This window comes from Drosophila albomicans, unplaced genomic scaffold, assembly GCF_009650485.2.
Source record: "Drosophila albomicans strain 15112-1751.03 unplaced genomic scaffold, ASM965048v2 utg000043l_pilon, whole genome shotgun sequence".
Taxonomy (NCBI): domain Eukaryota; kingdom Metazoa; phylum Arthropoda; class Insecta; order Diptera; family Drosophilidae; genus Drosophila; species Drosophila albomicans.
The window spans coordinates 1-22,659 of record NW_026263484.1 but is presented as its reverse complement, the minus strand read 5'-3'; the positions used below and the strand labels follow the sequence as shown (position 1 = coordinate 22,659).

Here is a 22,659-nt window from a genome sequence, read left to right as displayed (position 1 = left end):
AGCACATCACTATATGAGATCCTGTCCGTGGGTTGTATAATGATGGCGTCCGGCCTTCTGCGTCTTCTTGGTGGCTTTTTTGTGGTGATGCCCCCTTCTGTATCCTGACGCACGCTTCTCTTCTCTGTATTCTTCATGTCCGTAGGATCCCTACGTTGGTTAATTATGCGCTTCATGTAAGAATTACTGGTGTGCTTGCCTTCAACCGTAATCACCGCATTACTCGGCGAGGTTTGCATCGACGAGATACGTTCGCAATTCGAGACTTCGTCCAGTGCCTCTGCGGTCGCCTGAGACACTGTCTCTACAGCCGCCAGTTTTATACTAAATGTAATCTTAATTTGCACAGATTTGATGCGTGCGAACGTATTTTATTTGTCTGGGTGACGTGACGTAACTATCTTGATCAGACCATCGATCAGCTCGCGTAACTCTTCTACCGCCTATGGAAGCCTTCTCTGAATTTTTATCTTTTTTGGCACCGATTCCAATGAGACACCAGGACTCCTCACTGGCTCTTTTGGGAGTTGCCGCTTCATCGGATGCCTCAAAGCTGAATACAAGCTCATGGGGGGGCAGATACAGATTCATCTGGGGCGACCTTTAACCTTTAAACGAATTTGCAAGAAAAGAAAGGTGAGTGACTTACTGGATTGAGCGAGAGACGGTGTATCTCTGCCCCTCTCCAACCCGGACCCATGGGCCACGCTTGGGTCGCCGATATAATTATAAAACCACCAAAACTTCAGCCGCCTGGGCTAGAGCGGCAGAAATATGATGCAGGGTGAGTTTCTCTACTTGACGAGTAGCGTTTGGTAATATTTTCAATATTTTCAGGCTGTGATTACTACTTAAACAACTCGGTATACTATCGGTGTGTCAAAAGTGCGTCCTCGCACTTTGCGTGTCACTCTGTGTACTGTATGTACAGTCAGCACTCGTTTCACTTACTCCGTGCATCTCGTTTTCCTTCCCTTCACGCAAAACACATAATTCTTTCACGAGAGATCTCGTAAAACAATAAATAAAGAACTAAACCACAACCACTGCGTTTTCTTTTTGCTATCGACACCTCTACATTCGGCATGAAGATTGGTCTCACACTTTGTAATGCTAGATTTGTAGGGTTTCAGCAAAAACGCAATTTTCTTGATAATTTGACCCCTGGACAGCGCTAGTTACCTCGGCGTTGTAACGGTTCGTTACAATATCAACTCTAGACGGAAGAAGGATATCGATCATGCATAAGCCAAAATAATCACAAAGGATGTTCAACCCTTTAATATAGTTGAAAATTAAGGTTTCATCGAGTACTTTCAAATTTTTGAAACAAGGTCAAAAATTCCCAACAAAACCTTTCTAAGAGATGTGCTGGTGAAGGGTGTATTTGAATAGGCTGTTCTCGCCTTAAAAACCAAATTGAAGGAAACAACCAATATTGCTGTGACAAGCGATTGCTGGATATCAAGCGTAAATTATTAATTTTTAACTGTGACATGCCATTTTATCGATTGCTTTCAGTATCGAACAGCGTCACTTAGCACAAAAAAATTAAATGATGTTTTGTTTTGTTTTGTGCATTGTGACCAGACATCGTCACGGGTGGCAAATTTCGACACTCGACTTACACCCGTACTTTTAAGAGTGCGAGTGCTACTCGTGCACTCGCAAACCGAGTGAGAGATACACACTCATTCAAAATCATGCGAGTGCTGCGAGTATGAGTCATTGTCATACTCGAGCCTTTCTTGCACTCGCCTATTCGGCACCCGATCATTTTAGGCACTCGGCTTGTACACACTTGTGTCTCGCGGGTGGTTGTTCTTCGTGCAACCGATCATTTTAGACACTCTTGACGAAATGCTCTGACACTCGCGAGTGTTTTGCTCAGACACTCGCGAGTGTTTGATCAGACACTCGCGAGTGTCTGAGCAAATACTCGGGTGTTTTTCCCCCACCCCTATTGATGCTTATGTGTCGCGGCTCGCGGGTAGATTTTATGACTTTTGACTTCTTTGAATGATTTTTGGGTGTTTTTTTACTTTGACAAATGGTCAAATAAAATATCAGGTGGTTTTTCCTGAAATTTATTTTTCACATTCTTATTATAAGCATAAAAATAAAACAGATTAGTTGTATTTTTACTTGTTTTGTTCCTTATCAATATATAAAAATTCTTTAAAATTAAAATTTAATTTTTATTTATTATATAAGACATCAAATAAATACACTACACAAAGCCAAAAAATAGTTTTCGAATTTAAACTCGCGACGAAACTTTCGTCATGTTTCGAAATTTTATCTATAGCGGCGACTCGCAGATAAAATGCGATGACGTAAAACAAATTATAAAGCTACTCGAGTTCGGACATAAATATCTTGTGAGCAGCATTAAGGACGCCTGCGTAATCGAACTTCTGGCCATATATCAATGCTCGCACGTACTTTCGTGTTCCTCATTATTTATTGAAGTCAATTCATATCTTAAAGGGGAAGCAAGAGAAATAGTCAACCAGGCGAACATTTTTGATTTTCCAGTGCACACATTCAAGAATTTAATTATAGTTCTTAAGGGATGTATTCCCGAGCTGGACCGCTTTCAACTTATTGAAAAATACCTTAATTTGAATGATAAACCCGAAATTCAATCCCATAAGGAATTATTTCTCGACTTAATCTCTTTTGAAAAGTTCACACCTAAAAATTTCTATAATGGACATTACGAAAGTTGCGGGCTCCACGTCTGTTAGCTTAATCTCTCCAGTCGTTCCCTCGGTAAAGTTTCCATAGCACATGCGCTCAAAGACTTCGGACGCACACGAGAAGATCAATTTATGGCCTAAATAGACCTTATCATTGATGATAAATTTACAATCGGTGTTACGCTCAGAATCCAGAATTGCAGTCAACGCTTTTCCAAGCCTGAAACAATTCTTTGTTGAATACAAGTTTGCGAAAAATAGTTCAACGAAAGTACTCACCAATTCATAGTTTTAGTTTTTTTATTTTCTTCAGAACACAAAATCTATGATGTTTAATTGATTTAATTTGATGTACAAAAATATCAGTAAAAAAAATTGAAACAAATTTGCTCTCTTCTTATACACACACAAAAGCACGACTGAGCTCCAATGTGACTGAGTTCAATATTCTGGAAACTATGTAAAGGCCGCCTCAAACAAATTTGCCTACTATGATCAAGAATAAACAAAAGGGCGTCACAATATGTACATACATATATGATTTTAGAAGTCTAATAGAACCTCATCAACACTTGAACAAGTAAGAAAGCACCCTCGACTGTGAGATACCCGCTATCCATTTTGAATAAAAGCAAAATATACTCTCAAAATATTAAATAGAAAAATGCACGTATTCTCGATCGGGATTTGAACTTGAGCACCACCGACCGGGTGGTAAAAAAAAAAAAGTTTGTACCAGACATCGTCACGGGTGGCAAATTTCGACACTCGACTCACACCCGTACTTTTAAGAGTGCGAGTGCTACTCGTGCACTCGCAAACCGAGTGAGAGATACACACTCATTCAAAATCATGCGAGTGCTGCGAGTATGAGTCATTGTCATACTCGAGCCTTTCTTGCACTCGCCTATTCGGCACCCGATCATTTTAGGCACTCGGCTTGTACACACTTGTGTCTCGCGGGTGGTTGTTCTTCGTGCAACCGATCATTTTAGACACTCTTGACGAAATGCTCTGACACTCGCGAGTGTTTTGCTCAGACACTCGCGAGTGTTTGATCAGACACTCGCGAGTGTCTGAGCAAATACTCGGGGTGTTTTTTCCCCCACCCCTATTGATGCTTGTGTGTCGCGGCTCGCGGGTAGATTTTATGACTTTTGACTTCTTTGAATGATTTTTGGGTGTTTTTTTTACTTTGACAAATGGTCAAATAAAATATCAGGTGGTTTTTCCTGAAATTTTATTTTTACATTCTTATTATAAGCATAAAATATAAACAGATTAGTTGTATTTTTACTTGTTTTGTTCCTTATCAATATATAAAAATTCTTTAAAATTAAAATTTAATTTTTATTTATTATATAAGACATCAAATAAATACACTACACAAAGCCAAAAAAATAGTTTTCGAATTTAAATTTTCAAAGAAATAAAATGAGTGCAAGAACAGCGCACCAGCAATAACAAGAACAATACAAAAAGCCGACGGCATTTCTTGCATCTCAATATACATACACACAAACGTACATATGTATGTACATACATACAATCGTGCCGGTCCACCCATAACCACCGGCACCGGCTTTACCCGAGTGCATAGAATCAATTGCCGAGTATGCCTCGGCACTCGCAATTGCGAGTGTTAGAGGCTCGCGAGTGCGAGTATGCCTCGGCACTCGCACTCGCGAGTGTAAGGCTACGCGATAAATTGCTCATGTAGTAAGGCTGCGCGTGTGCACCCGTTGAGTGTGTATAACGGGTGCACCCGTTGAGTGTGCCGTTCTCTGATTGTGACCGATAACGCAAGCTCAATGCTCAAAGCATGTGAGAATTTAAAGATTCGTGGCTTGAATCTTGTTATGCAAGACGGTTTAAAAATTGAAAACAACAATTTGTGTTTGAACAAGTAAGAAAGCTACAGTCGAGTGTACTCGACTGTGAGATACCCGCTACCCATTTTGAATAAAAGCAATATATTTTGTGGTATATTTCTCAAAATATACCAAATATACTACAAAAACACTAAAAATATACCAAATGGTATATGTGATATATCGAAATAGTACCGCATTCAAAATATACCATAGACGGCACGATATACCAGATTGTCAGACAAAGTAACTAAGACCCCCAGTAAGTAGGCGTTTTTGCCCATACAAAAGTATTTCTTTAATAACTTCGACAATTTTTATCTGATCGCAACCAAATTTTTAGGAATCATAACTACTATAGTCATTATTGTATATACCAAAATTCACAACACTAGCTTTAAAATTACGCTTATTATTCGATTTTTTTGATTTGCGGGGGCGGAAGTGGGCGTGACAACAATTTGAAACAAACTTGATCTGCGTGGAAACATAACAAATGCTGTCGAAATTATAGCTCTATCTCTTGGCTAGATCGTCTCGGCTGTTGACGCTGATCAAGAATATATATACTTTATAGGGTCGGAGATGCCTCGTTCTATCTGTTACATACATTTCCTGCCGGCACAAAGTTATAATACCCTTCTACCCTATGGGTAGTGGCTATAACAAATTATTAAAATTTTGTAGTGCTAAAGTGCAAAAGTTGCACAAAAAAATGGGAAATTAAATTATGTTAAAAAATAAAAAAAAATGTAAACGAAGATATAGAAGTTAAAAGTTGTGAAAAAAATAATTTAAAAATTAGCAAGTTTATTTGTTCACGGAAAAAATATTCAAAAATTGAAATTAAGATTAAAGCGGTACTTCAATTGTAAAAGTGTAAAGTTAACAACAAATGGAAAACAACAAATAAAAATCAAAGCGCTTCTAAATTGTATCAGCTTAAAATTTACAACAAAATAAAAAGCTAATTTAATTTGTACAATTTTAAAATTATTAACAAAATAAAAGTAAAGTATTTTACAATACATATTTCATGAAATCGAATTAAATAATTAAAACAAAAGCGTGAACAAGTTTACAAATACCAAATGAAAAAAAATGTTATTTAATAAATTAAATTAAATCAATGAATAATATGAATTTAAAATCAGTGCCAGTTTAAGAAACAACAAAACAAATTAAAACGTATGCAATTAGAGCAGTAAGAATTATATTGAATATTTTGTACCAGTTTCGAGAATGTGCAACATGAAGTCTTTTGGTGAATGTTTTATTTCTTTTTATTTAGCACTGTTCCAGCACAATTTTGCCGGAGATCGATCGCCGCCGCAGGAGTTCTGTTGGTGAGTTTTTATACCCGCTACCCATAGGGTAGAAGGGTATTATAACTTTGTGCCGGCAGGAAATGTATGTAACAGGAGGCGTCTCCGACCCTATAAAGTATATATATTCTTGATCAGCGTCAACAGCCGAGACGATCTAGCCATGTCCGTCTGTCCGTATGAACACCTAGATCTCAGAGACTATAAGAGATAGAGCTATAATTTTTTTTCGACAGCATTTGTTATGTTTGCACGCAGATCAAGTTTGTTTCAAATTTTTGCCACACCTACTTCCGCCCCCGCAAATCAAAAAAATCGAATAACAAGCGTAGAGTTGTGAATTTTGGTATATACAATATTTACTATAGTAGTTATGATTCCTGAAAATTTGGTTGCGATCAGATAAAAATTGTCGAAGTTATTAAAGAAATACTTTTGTATGGGCAAAAACGCCTACTTACTATGGGTCTGAGTTGCTTTGGCCGACAATCTGGTACATTGTGCCGTCTATGGTATATTTTGAATGGTGTACTATATCGATATACCAAACATATCATTTGGTATATTTTTAGTATTTTTGCAGTATATTCGGTATATTTTGAGAAAATACCGCAAAATATGTTTCTTTTATTCAAAATGGGTAGCGGGTATCTCACAGTCGAGTACACTCGACTGTAGCTTTCTTACTTGTTTTTATTTCGAGAACACACATATTTACTTTCACCTCGATTCATTATGTATAAACACGATATATAGATTTAAAAGAAGAACATACAAAAAAATTCAAATTAATAAATATTCAAATGTTTAAAGAGAATTTACAAAAGTTTAAAAATTATTACTTGAGATAAAACAAACCACTGCAAACAAAAGTTACATTTATACCTATTTAATAGAAAAGAACAAACTTATAATTGTCTTCTTATAACCTATTAATTTTAATTTTGCACTATCTTTTATTTTATATTTTTTCGCTAATGTCTTGCGTTTTAAAATTTCTTTTTGATTAAAACTTATTAAATATAAACTGATTTATTTATTATTTAGCCAAAACAAGCCGTTGACTCCACAGTCGTAGGGGTTGAAGGGATCACCAGAGCTATGCTCTGATGCCGTGGTCTTTGGTTGGGTGGGGACACTTATCACGTAACAGCTGTGATGACCTACCTTAATTCCCGCTCTCTCTCTCTCTCTTTCTCAATCTCTCTCTAACTTTCTCTCTCACTCTCTCTTTGTTTTTTCTTTTTATTTTCGACACATTTTTGGATTTTTCTTCCTCTTTCCGGTTAGTTTTCTAGCAATCCTTTCTTTGTCGCAGCACGCTCAATTTCTGATCTTCAATTCATAATAATGAGCAGCGGAAGGGCTATTCGTATAAGCAAGACCACCACCCCCCAAAGCCGACGAGCTAGTGCCGGACTCTAAAGCGTGCCCCGCAAATGCCGATAGCCCTGTCACCTTGTGCTTCCTTCCGTTGCACATTAAAGTTATAAATTATTATTATTAATTAAGAAAAGTGGCGCTCAACGTGGGGCCTTAGTGAGTACAGTAAACACTCATTAAGACTTTCGGATAAGTTCAAATTTCGTACTCTATGAACTCTTCATTTTCTTTTCATTCGTTTTCTTTTTCATTCATTTTTCTTTTCAAGAAAATTCGACTTTATCTCAAAAATCTTTATGGTTACAAAGAAGGAATACACAATCAGTTCCTTTTTGGCCAAAAAGAAAAAGTTGGGTTGAAATTTTTCCTTCTAATTTTTGTATTTGCCAATAATGGGGTATTTATTTTTATAATTCAACTACGGTTGATTATTTTGTCCCATTTAAATTATTTTTCATTATTGGTGAAACACGACAAATTTTGATGTCCTTCATGTCAGTCGGATGGAATATGTAGACATTTGGTTTTGGAAAATGTTGCAACCCCGAATGACTGAAGAATACCCAAATTTGAATTCGAATTTAGGCTTCTCTGATTTACTGGAATACAACAAAAGTATTGTAGATTGCTTTGTTGCCCGTAAATCAGGCCTAAATAAATTCCGCCAGAATGTATCCTCTTTTTGATGGAAAGTACATTCTTACACACTATTTCTATTTCTTTTTTTTTCTTGAGAATTACGACATGTGCGATGTCAGGCTTGGTTATCGGCTAAAAACGTTTATGATATCTCTGATAATATTTCATTTTTGAATTTTTATACCCGCTACCCATAGAGTAGAAGGGTATTATAACTTTGTACCGGCAGGAAATATATGTAACAGGTAGAAGGAGGCATCTCCGACCCTATAAAGTATATATATTCTTGATCAGCGTCAACAGCCGAGACGATATAGCCATGTCCGTCTGTCCGTCTGTGTGTCTGTCCGTCCGTCCGTATGAAACACAGGATCTCAGAGACTATAAGAGATAGAGCTATAATTTTTTTTCGACAACATATGTTATGTTTGCACGCAAGTCAAGTTTGTTTCAAATTTTTGCCACGCCCACTTCCGCCCCCGCAAATCAAAAAAATCGAATAACAAGCGTAATTTTAAAGCTAGAGTTGCGAATTTTGGTATATACAATAATTACTATAGTTATGATTTCTGAGAATTTGGTTGCGATCGGATAAAAATTGTGGAAGTTATTAAAGAAATACTTTTGTATGGGCAAAAACGCCTACTTACTATGGGTCTGAGTTGCTTTGGCCGACAATCTGGTACATTGTGCCGTCTATGGTATATTTTGAATGGTGTACTATATCGATATACCAAACATATCATTTGGTATATTTTTTAGTATTTTTGGTATATTTTGAAAATGATACCGCAATATTTTGCCTTTATTAAAAATGGCTAGCCGGTATCTCACAGTTGAGCCCACTCGACTGTAACTTTCTTACTTGTTTTTTTTGTCTTTGTAACAACTGGCGAAGTTCGATGGGATTGCTTGTGCTCGGCATTGCGGTCGCATTTTCGCATCGCTAGAGATGATTGCGATATCGAGGAGTTGATCCGAAATAGGAAGCAAAAGACAAACGAAGCTTTTGATAGATTTTATGAGGGTATTTCGATTTTAGTGGTCGCTTGGACCGCCAACATTTATTTGTTGGGCCTAAAAGTAGGCAAAGTTTTTTTGATATTGGAAACCGTCAGCGCCACGGCTCTATTTGTAGAAAAAGTAGTTAATGTAGTATATTTATTAAAGTTATGTATATATATGTTAATAATCCCATTTTTGTTAGTTAAATGTTAAATGTATAATAATTGCTTAATGTTAGTATAAACTTTTAGGATAATTGTATTTTGTTGGCATAATTTTATTAGCGCCATCTGTGTGTGGGGCTTGGCAACATCAAAAAGATTTTTGCGATAGATGCATCTTGAGGCAGTGAATGTCAAAGAATGGGATGTTATGAATGCATCAAAGTTTAACGCCCTATTGACAAGCCAGTTTTTTTTGCTGATTCGTGTTGGTCATGCAATCTCGCAAAGTCATTTTTCTGAATTGGTCGTGACAAGTCGCATCAGAAAAAAAGAACAATATTTATAAATTGAGAATTAAGTGCGACGGACGTTAACGTAACGACCCAACATAAATATTCAGTTAACTAAAAAGTGCATAGTGCGAATAAGGAAATTGTGTGAAAACACCCATTTTTCGGTCAGTAGGCGATAGCCAACAGGCGGAGACAAAATTTGGAGTTTTTATGGTGCCGTCCAAAAAGGCAGGGTAACTATTGCACTATTGCAGATATAAAGCTTACATGTATTCATGATCTGATTTTTCTTTCACAATCAGACGGCACGTAGTTTCATTTTGTACTTTTGGATGTTGTTGGTTCTTACGAAGTTAAGCCACCAAGCAAAGCTCATCCACTCCGCTTCGACAGTTGGCAGAACAAAGCTTGTGCTAAAGCTTTGAAAGCTTCTGCACGACCGCTGCGAAAGCTGCAGCAGATCAGCTGATAGCTGCAAGCGGGAGTCAGCACAGCAATCTGGCGCAAATTAGGAGGAGCGATTTGCAGCGCTACCGCACCGCCGCCACCTCAATTTGCATTGGGAGTTGTCCCTAAGGCTGATGTCAGAGTGCGCGCGAGAAGCGAAGCGAAGCGAAGCGATGCGAGAAGCGATGAGCAAAGCGAGAAGATGTCAGAGTGAGAGCTTTGCAAGAGCGAGCTACATTGTTCTATTTTTCAGTTATTAATATGATGGTGATGGATTCGGACGAAGATTTTTTTGCTTCAAGCAACACTTAATTTTGTTTAAAAAAAAAAGTGGCGTCCACCGCTTAACTGCAGTAGAAACGAAAAAGTAGAAAGGAAAAAGAGTTCAAAAATTTATATAATGACTTGAGAAACCACCCAGAAAAGTTTTTTTTAACTATTCAAGGATGTATATTTCGATTTTTGACTATATATTAAATAAAATTAGTAGTCGGCTGGAGAAGCGTTGCCCAAATTTTGAAAAATAAGCGGTAATTAAATCACAGAATGCAACAAAACAATCGTACGCCTTGAGAGAGTTGAAGCGATAAAGCAGGTTGCAAACTGCTCTCTCGCTTTGCTCTCGCTTTCTCGCTTGAACTCGCAACTCGCTTCGCTCTCACTCTGTCATCTTTCGAGCGATTGCATATAAAAAAGGTTGCAGTGGTTTATCGCTCGTTCTCGCCCAATATTATCGCATCGCTTCTCGCTCGCACTCTGACATCAGCCTAAGAGGGAAATCAAGGAGAACGCCAGCATTACCCCAGATGTGGTATAGGTGCAAGTGACCTTGAGAGATGTCACCTAAGCCGATGACCGTGCCATAGATGATTGTGTTGTTTAGTATATGTATTTCGACATTGTTCATTTTGGGCCTTCTGCCACTTAATTAGTGCTTCTTTGTAATCTATTTTGTTCATGTAAAGTCTTGTTTGCGTTCATATATATATGTTAAATGGAAGAAAAACTGTGATGTAAATTTACAAAATGATTTCGTGGTATACTCTACTAGGTATCAGTTGTATATAAACTTCATTAGTCAGTTGGTCGTCCCTACATATATATTGTTCGTAAATACTTTTGTTTTCTGTCATGAATTTGCAATTTTAGAATTACATTTATAATTGTTTACAAAGTAAACAATGGAACATCTGGCATAAAAGCTCAGATCAACATTTGAGTAGAAAGCTTTTGGTTAGGGCTTTAAATGTTTGTTCCACAGCTGCAACCACAACAACATAACAACACACACACACACATATCACCGGCTGAGAAAGATCTTTCGTCGCTGGAGAATGCTGTAAGTGAGCTTTTTGTTTATACCTACGTAGCTTTTTCTCATATTGTTCGCTACAGAGCTTTTTTGTATTGCATCTGTTGAATGCAAAAGTTAAAGACCAAACGAAGTTTATTTTTATTTGTTTTGCTGGCAGCTTCATTTCGCTGCGCCTGAGAAACCTTAAGTTTCTTAGGGCTGGGCTTTTGCCGATGGTCCATTGCCATATAAGGATATGGATTCCCAATTACATAAAAACTATTTATTAATTTAGCGATCCATATAAAAATTGCAATATGAAATATTAGCTATCTATTTCTATTAATCATAATTATTCTATTTATCTATTTATTTAGTTTTTAAGTATTTATGAAATAGATTTAAATTAGCTTTAATATTTCAACGTCGTTTTTTCATATTCCGTCCATGTTTTCTTTTGTTGCTTTATTTGCCTTTTCTTTTATTTCTTAATTTAAATAAATTGTTATAATGTTTTAGTATGTGCGAGTAAGTTTTCAAATTTGGAACCATGCAGCGTTTGTGTGGGGAGGGTGGAGTAACGAGGAGCTTCTCCGAGGATCCTGTCATTTAAATTGATTTTTCCATTGGCTTTGCAGGATCATGGTAGGGTGGGCGTCTGCACCAATGAGTGCACCGTAAAGGAGAAGTGCTCCAAGTCGAAGGTAGGTCCATAACTTGTCTTTTCTCTAGTTTTACTTCAACTCTCTTTTGTTTACTGTCCTTGTATGTCTCTTCCCCATTTTCCCCCTTCCTTAAGTTCGCGAATTTATTAATAATGTAATTAATCTACGGAAGCACGTATCGGAAAGGATATTTTTCTTGCCCACACCCATCCGACCAGACAACAGCCGTAGCGATCGCGTACGCCTTTCATGGCGCTACATTTTCACCAGCTTCCTTCAGCGAACTTGCTTCGTTACACGTTACAATCAGTTGGAAGTTCCGTGGTCAGATACCAAGATAGTTCGAATCCTTAGAAATAATCTGAGACCAGAGATTCAACATGAAATTCTCAATGTGAATATAAGAACAGTTCCAGCTCTAAGAGAAATATGTAGACGTCGTGAAACGTTTTAGACGACGTAAAAAGGTTTCATGGATACGGTAGACTAGCTCCTTTTAAGCGTGAAGTGTCGGAGTTGGTTCAAGAGACAGAAGAGATTAGCGAGACGGAACTAGCAGAAGATTTAGATGTGGAGGCTATATCCTTGATATGCTGGAATTGCCGAAAAGAGGGGCACCGATATCAAAAACTGCCTGTCCGAGAGAAGGGTTTTTTTGTTATGGCTGTGGAGCAGCAAACACATATAAGCCAAGTTGCCTAAAGTGTTGTAAAAAAAACTCCAAGTTCGGCACATCGAAGTCGGCGTTCAGACCGAAGTCGCCGAGTGCCGCAAAGAGCCAGGCTACTATGACGGACCAATAGTGAATGCTGCGAGTCTTTCATTTCCTACGTTACCAGACTTACAAAAAAAAGATGAAAGCTCATTGCTACATCACAAAATTCCCAGCTTGTCTATAAACCCTGAGCGTGACTGTTTACCAGAGAATTCAAAGAACTAATGCACGAAACTCCAAGCGTATTAAGTCCTTTTGGCAGCACGTTAAAAGTCTGTAATCGGATTAGAATACGTTTGCTCTAACTCTCAGGATCATTTGATCCTAGGCCATTCCTGCCAATTCGGATACTAAAGTTGTGGCGGAGGTAGTTTGGCCAAAGAATTGTTGGAAGAGAAGTTTGCATTCAAGACCATGAAGAGAAGCGCTACCACTGCAGATGGAAGCCCACAGCAAGTAGTAGGTCGAATGAAAGTGGACATTGAATACGGCAACATGATAAAGTCTTTGAATTTGTAAATAGTACCATCGTTAAAGCAAGATTTGTGCTTGGGCATAGATTTTTGGAAGCTGTATAAGCTTCTCCCAAAAAGCTTGGAATTCGCAAGCCTAGAGATTACGGGGGAGACAAAAGAAAACAGTGACAATGTTGACCAACATGTATTGTTTAGCGGCGACAAAGTTAAGTTGGCCAATGTCATACAGTGCTTTCCTTCTTTTGGTCAAGAAGGCCTCGGAAAGACCAACTTGATATCGCATGCAAGAGATGCGGGCAGTGCTAAGCCTGCGAAGCAACGTCATTTTCCAGTCTCACCCGCGGTGGAGAAGGATATGTACGCCGAAATTGACAGAATGTTGCAGCTCGGAGTCAGAGAGTTCATGGTCATCTCCCATAGACATGGTCACTAAGCCGGCAAAGTGAGAATTTTTTGATTGTCGGAAGGTAAATAGTTTCACAGAGAAAGACGCATATCCTCTGCCACAAATTCAAGGCATCTAGAGCCGCCTGCCAAAGGCCGATATATAACCAGTTTGGACTTGAAGGATGCATATTGGCAAGTGCCTTTAGAGCTTCAATCGCGAGACAAAACAGTGTTTACAGTCCCTGGTAGACCTCTCTACCATTTAAAAGTCATGCCATTTGGGCTTATGCAACGCCACAAGTACAATGTCTCGGTTGATGGATGAGGTGGTTCCAGCTCGTCTTAGGAACGAGGTATTTGTGTATTTGGATGATATCTTCGTGGTCTCTTCTAGTTTGGAAAGCGTGAAGGTCTGGCAAAAGTCATTTCTGCATGCGGCGTGTGGGCTATTTGGGCCACATAATAGGTGATGGTGCATTAGAACAGACCCGGAAAAGGTGGAAGCCATCTTAAATTTACCGGCCCCAAAAACATTTATGTGGCTGGTATCGCAAGTTTGCTCCCAATTTTGCGTCATTTGCTTCTCCATTGACTGATTTGTTGACGACCAAGCGAAGATTTAGTTTGACGCCTGAAGCATTGAGAGCGTTTGATGAATTGAAGGCTCGACTTAGCGATGCTCCGGTTTTGTGCAGTCCAGATTTTGCAAAGCCGTTTGCCAATACGCTGTGTTGGTGCAGGTAGCTGTAAATGGAGATGAGCGTCCAGCCGCATTCATCTCGAAAAAATTAAGTAAGGCTCAGCGTAAACTACACAGTAACTGAAGCAAGAGTGCTTAGCTGCAGTAGTAGCTCTTAACCATTTTCGAGCGTATGTAGAAGGACATGAGTTCAAAATAGTGACGGATCACGCTTCGCTAAAGTGGCTCCTGTCAAATCACGATTTAAGTTCACGCTTAGCTCGTTGGGTATTAGCTCTACAGCGTTATCGATTCCAAATTGAGCATCGTAAAGGCTCCTTGCATGTGGTACTAGATTCGTTGTCGCGGGTTAATGAAGATACGATAGCACCGATAGATCAAACAAGCCAGAAGCTGAACTATCATCTACCGTCCCATTAGTCTGTTGACAATATTCTCGAAAGTATTTGAAAAAATACTACTTAAGAGGATGTTGCCAATTTTGGACGAACTTGCCATCATTCCTGAATATCAATTCGGATTTAGAAGAGGACACGGCACCACTGAACAATGTCATAGGGTCATTAATGAAGTTGTATATGCACTTGAGAACAAAAAAATACTGTACTGCTACGTTTCTTGATGTTCAACAAGCGTTTGATCGGACTGCTCTTCAAGATAAAGAATTGGCTACCTGCCCCATACTATCTGTTACTGAGATCCTACTTGTCGAAGAGATGCTTCTACGTTCAGCAGAGAAATGATACATCAACACTATTTCTCATAAACGCAGGCGTTCCTCAAGGGAGTGTACTAGGACCAGTCCTCTACACTTTATACACGGCAGATATGCCAGCAACAAACAACTGCACCATTGCAACATATGCTGACGATACAGCCATTCTGGCAACTCTCGAGACGAAGCATCTCAAACTGTTGCAAAAGTGAGCTCAGTCTGATTGAAGCCTGGTTTCTTCGCTGGAAAATTAAAATTAATTCCCTGAAGTCTGTCCAAATAACTTTTGCACTAAGACCAGGAAGGTGGCCTAATGTAACACTTTACGGCTCTGCAATTCCAGAAGATACCTGTGTGAAGTATCTTGCATGCACCTCGACCGCAGACTAACATGGAAACCGCACTTAAAAAGCGAAATGTCAACAACTGTAATGGGCCGCTTGTCGTAGCTGAAATTGACTAAGCCTAAAAGTATACTATTTTTGGCCAGTTTGGTGGCTGACGTCAAGGCCCATATTAACGCCTGCGATGTGTGTAAGACAACAAAAGCGCCTAATTGTGCACTACGAGCGCAATTAGGGAAAGCGCCTGAAAGTCAGCGGTTTTTCCTACGGCTTTACATAGATTTTCTTGGGCCCTATCCACGATCGCGAAGCGGACCATATGGGGATATTTATCGTTCTCGATCATTTTTCAAAATATTTTTTTCTGAAGCCCGTTATAGATGATAAACGCAGCACTCGTCATAAAATATCTGGAAGTGAATTATTTATGACTTTTGGCGTTCCGTGCGTTGTTTCCGATAATGGATCTCAGTTTCGGTCAGAGCCTTTCAAAAGCTGTTGCGTCAGTACGAAGTAAATCACGTGCTGACCGCAGTTCACTCGCCTCAAGCAAACGCCTCAGAATGAGTAAATAGGTCGGTTATGTCTGGAATTAGAGCTTAGTTGCGCCCTGATCAGAAAGATTGGGACGAAGTGCTGGGCAAAATTGGTTGTGCATTTAGGTCCTCTATTCATTATAGTATAGGGACCACGCCATGGCGTTTGGACAGCATGTGATCACGTCTGGGTCAACTTACGGATTGCTAAGAAGTTAAATTTGCTGGATGATCGCAGGATTGGCAGGATTCGTTTTGATTTAATTCGCAATAAAGCCTCTAAACTCATGCTATTAAAACACGAGCAAAACGATCGGAAGTATAATCTTCGATCGAGAGAAGTGGCCTTTTACTACCGGGCAAGAAGAAGAAGGAACTTTAAGCCAAAGTTGTCTTCAAACCGGGTACAACGCCAAGTTTGTGCCCGCCTTTGTTAAAGAATAAGTGCGGAGAAGATAGGCAATTCGTATATACGAATTAAAGGATCTGCACGGTCGATTGTTAGCAATTATCATACTAAGGACATACGGCAGTAAGTTCGCTTCAGGCGGAGTCAGCTAGGGTACGATTTTAATACCCTAGTCTGATTCTAGCGGGGGGTTTTGTAACGGCGCCTGAAGCCGATATGCATTTAAATGCGTCCTAAAAGTATCCTATTATATTTTAGCAGCTGAAGATCTTCGAATGAAGATCGTTGTTCTCGTGGGGGCGCTGAAAAGTTCCAGAAATGTCTTTGCTTCCCGAAAATAAAAACACTCGCGTTTTTTTTCACTATATATATATTGTAGATTTTTTTGTAAAACTGGCGGGTTTGTGGCGCACAGAATTGGGTAATTTATACCGATCGAAATGAGGCGTGGTTTGAAACTAAACTTCAGAGAAATGCGACGGCATCTCGCTGATCTAATGCTGACGCGGCTCAGGGTGGTGAGTTGTGGGAGAGAGAAGCTGAGAGCACTGGAGCTTGAGTGCATTCTTACGCCACTGAGCGCAATGCTAGTGAGCGAAAAAGCCTTGAGTGCTTTTCGGTCGGCGGAGCGAGGGTGTGCCCCTCCACTTAGCAATGCGCTCGCATCAACATTCTCCCCCCCTTGCATATTGGGATTGCAACGGAAATTGCTCAATAGCACGTGCCTGATAGAATCCAGCCAGCGTGGAATTCTGTGCCATAGGCAGTCCGCCTTGGCCCGGGAGGATACCGATAGACGACGTCAGGGTACACATTCAGCCCCAAACTGCTGGGGACCGATGCCGAGCGGAACCAGTCCTTGTCAAGCCAACACGAGGTTGCTGAAAGAACTGGGCCCGGCTGGTGTGACAGTCCTGTGGGCGTCGTTTATGGATCTGTGGATGGTTTTGAAGACGACCTCCCGGCTCATGGGTGTGTCTTTGGAGCGCAACGTTGCCGTGCACACTCTTGCGCCACCGAGTAATGGAGAGCCCATGGCCGATGCCATGACTCGCTGATGGGGCTTCGGGACGCACGGATCATGAGCACGATCGAAGGTGACTTCTCGTGTTAGCAGACAGCGCGGGTGGGGGAGAATAACTCATCGCTTGCACTGAGTATGCGTCAATGTCAAGGCGGGGACTAGGCACGGAGCCTGGTGTGTGGGGAAGTGGGACGGGTTCACGGATGACGAATGGTCCTCCTCTGGTGGGTGCCGGGTGGGTTCGCGTGGCCCCTCGGTTGTCGCGAACGCTGCTTGGTATTTACGATCGCATGTGCAGTGCCTGGAGTGGTGGTCCTCAACACAATGCTGCAGTCCACCGCTGCGGCAAGTGCCCCGGGAGTGCTGATTGAGCCAGCAGTTGGACAGTACTTATTGACAAGTACTACCGCGAGCCGTTCTCTGGGTCAGCTGGGCAAACGTGGACATTTGCGCAGCGCGTGGACACCACGCACACCCACAGGGTAGCAGTTTTGTGCGGGAGCACATACTCACGACCGCTGAGGCGGCCTGGCGAGGCACGGAAACTCCACGCGAGTAAACCGGTGCCACGGTGCGAGAGGGGCTCGACTCATCGAGGCGATTGTCTGGCGGAAGCCGGCAGTCGGAGGGCGAAAAGGAGCGCGCTGGCGGAAGAGCCTCGCAAGACACTTTCGTCGAGGGGAGCAGGATATTTCTGGAGGACGCTTTGTAACTGTAAGGGATGAAACAAAAAACGAAAAACAAGGAAGAGAAAAAGACAAAAAAGATATGAAGACATGGAGCGGGATGATTTGCTAAGCCGGAGAGAAAACAAGATAGTGGATGAGAGAGAGAGAAATAGGTGACTCAGAGCGCGTGTCCGTAGTTAGAGGAAGCTTTGCAACTGTCGCGGAACCCCAACCAACGTCTGGTGTTACCACACGGACCTTTCATCAGCACCTGGGCAAGCGTCAGCAACGCCGAGGCGCCATTCTTGTACTCCACGCGAGGTAACAGGTCCAAGGTGCTGGAGGGCTCGGATCCATCGAGCGAATTGTCTCGGCGAGAGCCGCAGTCGGAGGCGAAAGGAGCGCGCGGCGAGAAGACCCGCAAGCACACTCGTCGGAGAGGGAGCAGGATGATCTTCTGGAGGAACGCTTGTAAACTGTAACGGTGAACCAAAAACGAAAAAACAAAGGAGAGAAAGAACAAAAACATAGATTAAATGAGACATGGCGGGGATGAATTGCTAAGCCGGAAGAGAAACAACGGATAGTGGTGGAGTGAGAGAAGAATAGGTACTCAGAGCGCGTGCGTAGGAAGGAGATCCAGCTTTGCAACTGTCGGCGGAAAACACCAGACACTCTGGATGTCTAAGCACACGACTTTATAGCACCTGGCAAGCGGTCAGCGACACGCCGAGGCGCATTCTTGTGGTGGTATCCTCCATGTCATGATGACACCATGTACCTAGATCCTGGAGATCGCGTGAGGGTGATGCCATTTATTCAGCTTATGCAACTCTTCAAAATTCGTTTTCCACATCGGCGCACGAAATGCTGATGGAGAGCCTTGACCGTTGCAAGCGGTTGCGGATGGCACTCCACATCTCTCTGGACTCTAGCTCGCCATGGAAAGTAAGTGGACCCCCTGCCAGGAAAATGACGGGAGTAAGTGCCGCACGTCGCTCACATTCTCTGAATAGGAGACAGAGGACGCGAATTGAGACCCTTTCAAGTTTTGGACAGAGGTGACGTTCCTCGGCGTATTTTTTTACGGAGGAAACGTTTGTAGAAATTCGTCTTGAACTCTTGACGCCTGCTTCCCAGAGACCTGCATGTGGGGCAACCAGGTGGGTTGAAAGCCATGCAGACCTTGATGGCTGTGAGTGTGAGATCAGGTTGCGGGTGTCTCACGAATTCTTTGGAGAGAATGGAGGAGGCTCGACGAACGTTTTCCCGTTGTCAGAGTCATGTGAAGAGGCACACGCGTCGTGCACGAATCGGAGAAAGCTTCCAAGAACTTTTCCGCTGTCAGATCCGTGGGTCGCTCAAGATGGATGCCTTCGTGCTGAGAACGAAGAACATACTAACTCGTACTGCAGCGTGCCGAATAGCTCTGACGTGAAGGGAAGGCGAAGTCTACTCCGGTGTTAGTGAAGGTCACGAAAAAGTCGACCGGCGGTTGGGAGAATCACATCACTGCGACTGGGGCTTGCGGCAGAATCGAGGTCTGCATGCCTAATTACTGTCTTCACAAGTTCCTCAGCTTTGGTTCGGACAGCCGCATCACCAATTGGTGCCCATGAGGAGACTTGAATGCGTGAGGGATAACCAGGAGGGTGAAAAACACGCAGCCGAACGGGAGAATTAGGATGCCGTTCGTCGTAGATAGGGGTGGAACGTGTTTTCTCTTAGCGTCACAAAACGAGGACAATTGCTGTCAGGACGGATTCAAGCTTAGGAATCGCTTGACCCGATAAACGATTATGGGACTCGGAGGAAGCACTCTTCGGTATACCGACTCTGAGCCTGTAAATCGCTCTCTTGGCTCTGCAAACTCTTGAGGCTGAGCGTCCTCTGGAAACGAGACCTTGGGTAGTGGACGCTGGGCACCTTCGCACATACGCACTACACGGAGCGATGAATCGAACTGAGAACGGTCGAGGAAGTCCTACATGACTGCGCTGCAATGGACCTTTACCGCTGACACCCAATTCAGTATCGAGCCAATGACTGGTGAAGGCACGGGCTGGTGAGTGGTCAAGCCATTCAGGCCTTCTGCCAGCAAAGCGACTGGCCGTAGTCTTGCGGCGAGACACCAGGGCTTGCCCAGATCGCTGGGTTGTGTTCGGAACGAACATGTTGCCTAAGTGCTCGAATGAATCTTGGCCACTCTGGTATCGCACGAAAGTGGTCACTTGATGGTGCTTATCCACCATAGCCAGAACTATAGGGAATCTGTCAAGGTAGTCTCAGCGTCGGTGGGGTGGGAAATGTGGTAGGGGGGCGGCGGATATTTGCAACAGGATGAGCTCCGCATCAGCTCCAAGACGAGGTGAGAGACCGTTTGATAGGTGGCATCTAGTCTTACGCTGCTAGAAGCTCACGAGGACAATTGTCGTGTTTCACCACGTGCGTAAGAGCGGGCTCATAACTACGCGCCTGAGAGCGTCGCAAAAACGGATTGGATTTTTGGCGGGAGTGTATTGTCCATCAGGAATGGGATGTTCAAGGACGAATAGTTTGCAGAAAACTGGTCACTGTCTGTGAAGATGCCGGTAAGGAGTCGTCCCAGCCGATTTCCTTGTTCCAGATTTCTTGCTAAAAATCTTGGTACAAATGACACGGGAGCAAGCCAACATGCAGGATGAACAACTTGCGATTGCGACAGCACTTCTCTCTTGCTGAAAGCTGGTTTGGACACCATCGTCGGCCGGTGACAGAAAAACGCGTCGGACGTGCCGCAACGAATACTAGCGTTTTGCGACACTAGTTGTCGATTCGAGGAAGTCTTACAGAGAAGTGATCCTAGGGATCTTTCAGCAAATCTTTCGAGTTCGAGTCCACTTATAAAAGGGAACCAGACACTCCGACGCTGTTCGAAACTCTCTATAGCAGATCAGCGAGCGCCTGCTTAGTTGAGCTTCTGTAGGACTCATGACGTACATTAATTGGCGATGTGTCACTAGTGGGGTAACCGTCGCGAACATCACTCGCAAGTTGATGCAGAAGGGATAGCCAGGTACGGAAGCACAGTTCATCCAAGGTGACTGGTTGAGCTCAGTCTACTCTGTTGGAGTACGGAAGGCAACTTTGAAACGGGTGTGTTGGGATCCACAGGATCTTGCGCAAAAATCTTGGTGATGTCATGCGGTTGAGACAAATTGGAAAACCTCATTCGGATTTGAATGGGTCAGAGTCGGATTTGAAGGATGGCCCAGTGTGGAGGATGCGCCCGGTCAACTCTTACACGTTTGAAGTAGGGCGAGGCGTTGAATCAAGCGCGCTTTTGTGGTGTGCTGTGGCTTAGAACAAGGTGATGCGGCAAATTAGTTGCCGGAAATGGATGGGGGGACTGAGATCATGTGACCCCAAATCGATACTTCGAATAGGGTCATATTGCTTCTTAGAGAGTCGTTCTCTTTAACGGCTCCGTTTCTCAGGAACTGAGCGAGAGCGGTAGCCCTCGAGTGACCCAGGTCAACGTGAGCCAGGGTCGCGGAATGGAGCGTGACCATGGTAGCGACCGTTGAGGTTCGCCACGGTCGTGGGTTGAAGTTAGCCTCACGAAGGTAGATTCTTTCGTGGCTACCGGCAGGTTCTCACCTCCAAAAATTGGAGAGGAGTTCCTCAAGCGGGTTCGCTCGACGTGAAATTCGAGCCGAAAAGGAGCATGGACTTTGAAATGGATCCGAACGGGCTAGGATACACCGAAAATGGTTCTTGACGAGGAGGGTCCCCACAATGTTAGGTGAGAGCCGCGAGACAGAATGGACGGGAGGATTTCAGCGCTAGTAGCAATCATTGCGACTCTTATGGAATTTGGAGGCCTGCGCTGGATGCTGGGCAGATTTTGAGAGTGTTTGTGGGACGGAATGAGGAGATTCCCGCTAACTGGGGGAGGACGTGACGCCGACGCTCGATCTGCAAATTCGGTCTGCCGGGGAGCCAATTGAATTGCAAACTTTCGGGCTGGGCTGCACAGCTTGCGACAGCCGACGCGGGCTTTGCAAGGATTATAAGGCACCAAGCGCTTGAACAAGTTTCTGAGAGGAAGGTGGCTTCTGATCGGAGTCAATCAGAGGCCGAGTGCATGCGGACGCCGAATGGCATACGTGAATGACAGTGTGCTGAGCAGAACACCTTGTGTGTTACTGCCACGAATGATGGACGTTAGCTGACTGGGTGAAGTGGACTCTACTGGAGATGGAATGGGGGTTTGGTGAGGGCGCCGGGTCACTCGAATGCAGAGTGTATGATGAGAGCCTTGCAAGTAAGCAGCTGTAGCGCACTTGTGCCCCGGCCAGGATATGGCCTCGTGCGAAACAGTCAAGCTGGACCACCCGACTGAAACCTTCATTGGTCAAAAGAGACTTTGGAACATCAATGGCATGGGGCTTCACGAGTCTTGGAGTGACATGGAAAGAGTTTATCACTTCCGAAGTCCTTGGATTTCGGATGTAATAGCCGTGAATAAGTCTCGGAATGTGGGCCAGCGTGTAATCGCCTTCCGAAAAACTTGGTGGTCGCACGGAGTAGGCGACACCCTGTGAATGAAACGGCACGGCTTGCGTTTTGTACGGGTGTACGGGAGTGAGTGCCTGGAGGCATAAGCTATTTGCTCATTAGCTGAGCGGACCAATGCTCGTAGGATATAGCAGTAAACATTTTTGCTGAATGGTAAGGCACTCGTCTGTCGTCATTATATCGACATGACGCAGGAGCAGCCTCGTCTCTTCTCGCCTGTTCCACAGGACGCATGGTCCTCCGGACGCTGGCACGTGTACAGGGAGGGCTGTCAGTAGAAGGCTTGTTAAAGTGCGCCGCAAAGTTGACTTATACGTCATCGCGGCGATGAACTTAT

General features: G+C 42.8%; 2 protein-coding genes across 2 annotated transcripts; one reads left to right on the top strand and one right to left on the bottom strand.

The window, feature by feature from the left end:
- Positions 1–2,576: 2,576 nt before the first annotated feature.
- LOC127566240 (uncharacterized) lies at positions 2,577–2,996 on the bottom strand. Its single transcript, XM_052008261.1, has 2 exons — positions 2,982–2,996; positions 2,577–2,922 (listed from the first exon to the last, which is right to left on the bottom strand). The coding sequence occupies exons 1-2, from the start codon at positions 2,987–2,989 to the stop codon at positions 2,673–2,675; spliced, it is 258 nt and encodes an 85-aa protein (XP_051864221.1). The 5' UTR covers positions 2,990–2,996; the 3' UTR covers positions 2,577–2,672.
- A 10,675-nt stretch (positions 2,997–13,671) lies between these two features.
- On the top strand, positions 13,672–17,128 carry LOC127566241 (uncharacterized). Its single transcript, XM_052008262.1, has 3 exons — positions 13,672–13,776; positions 14,700–14,989; positions 16,834–17,128. Exons 1-3 carry the CDS (start codon positions 13,672–13,674, stop codon positions 17,126–17,128), a joined length of 690 nt encoding a protein of 229 aa, XP_051864222.1.
- Positions 17,129–22,659: the final 5,531 nt, after the last annotated feature.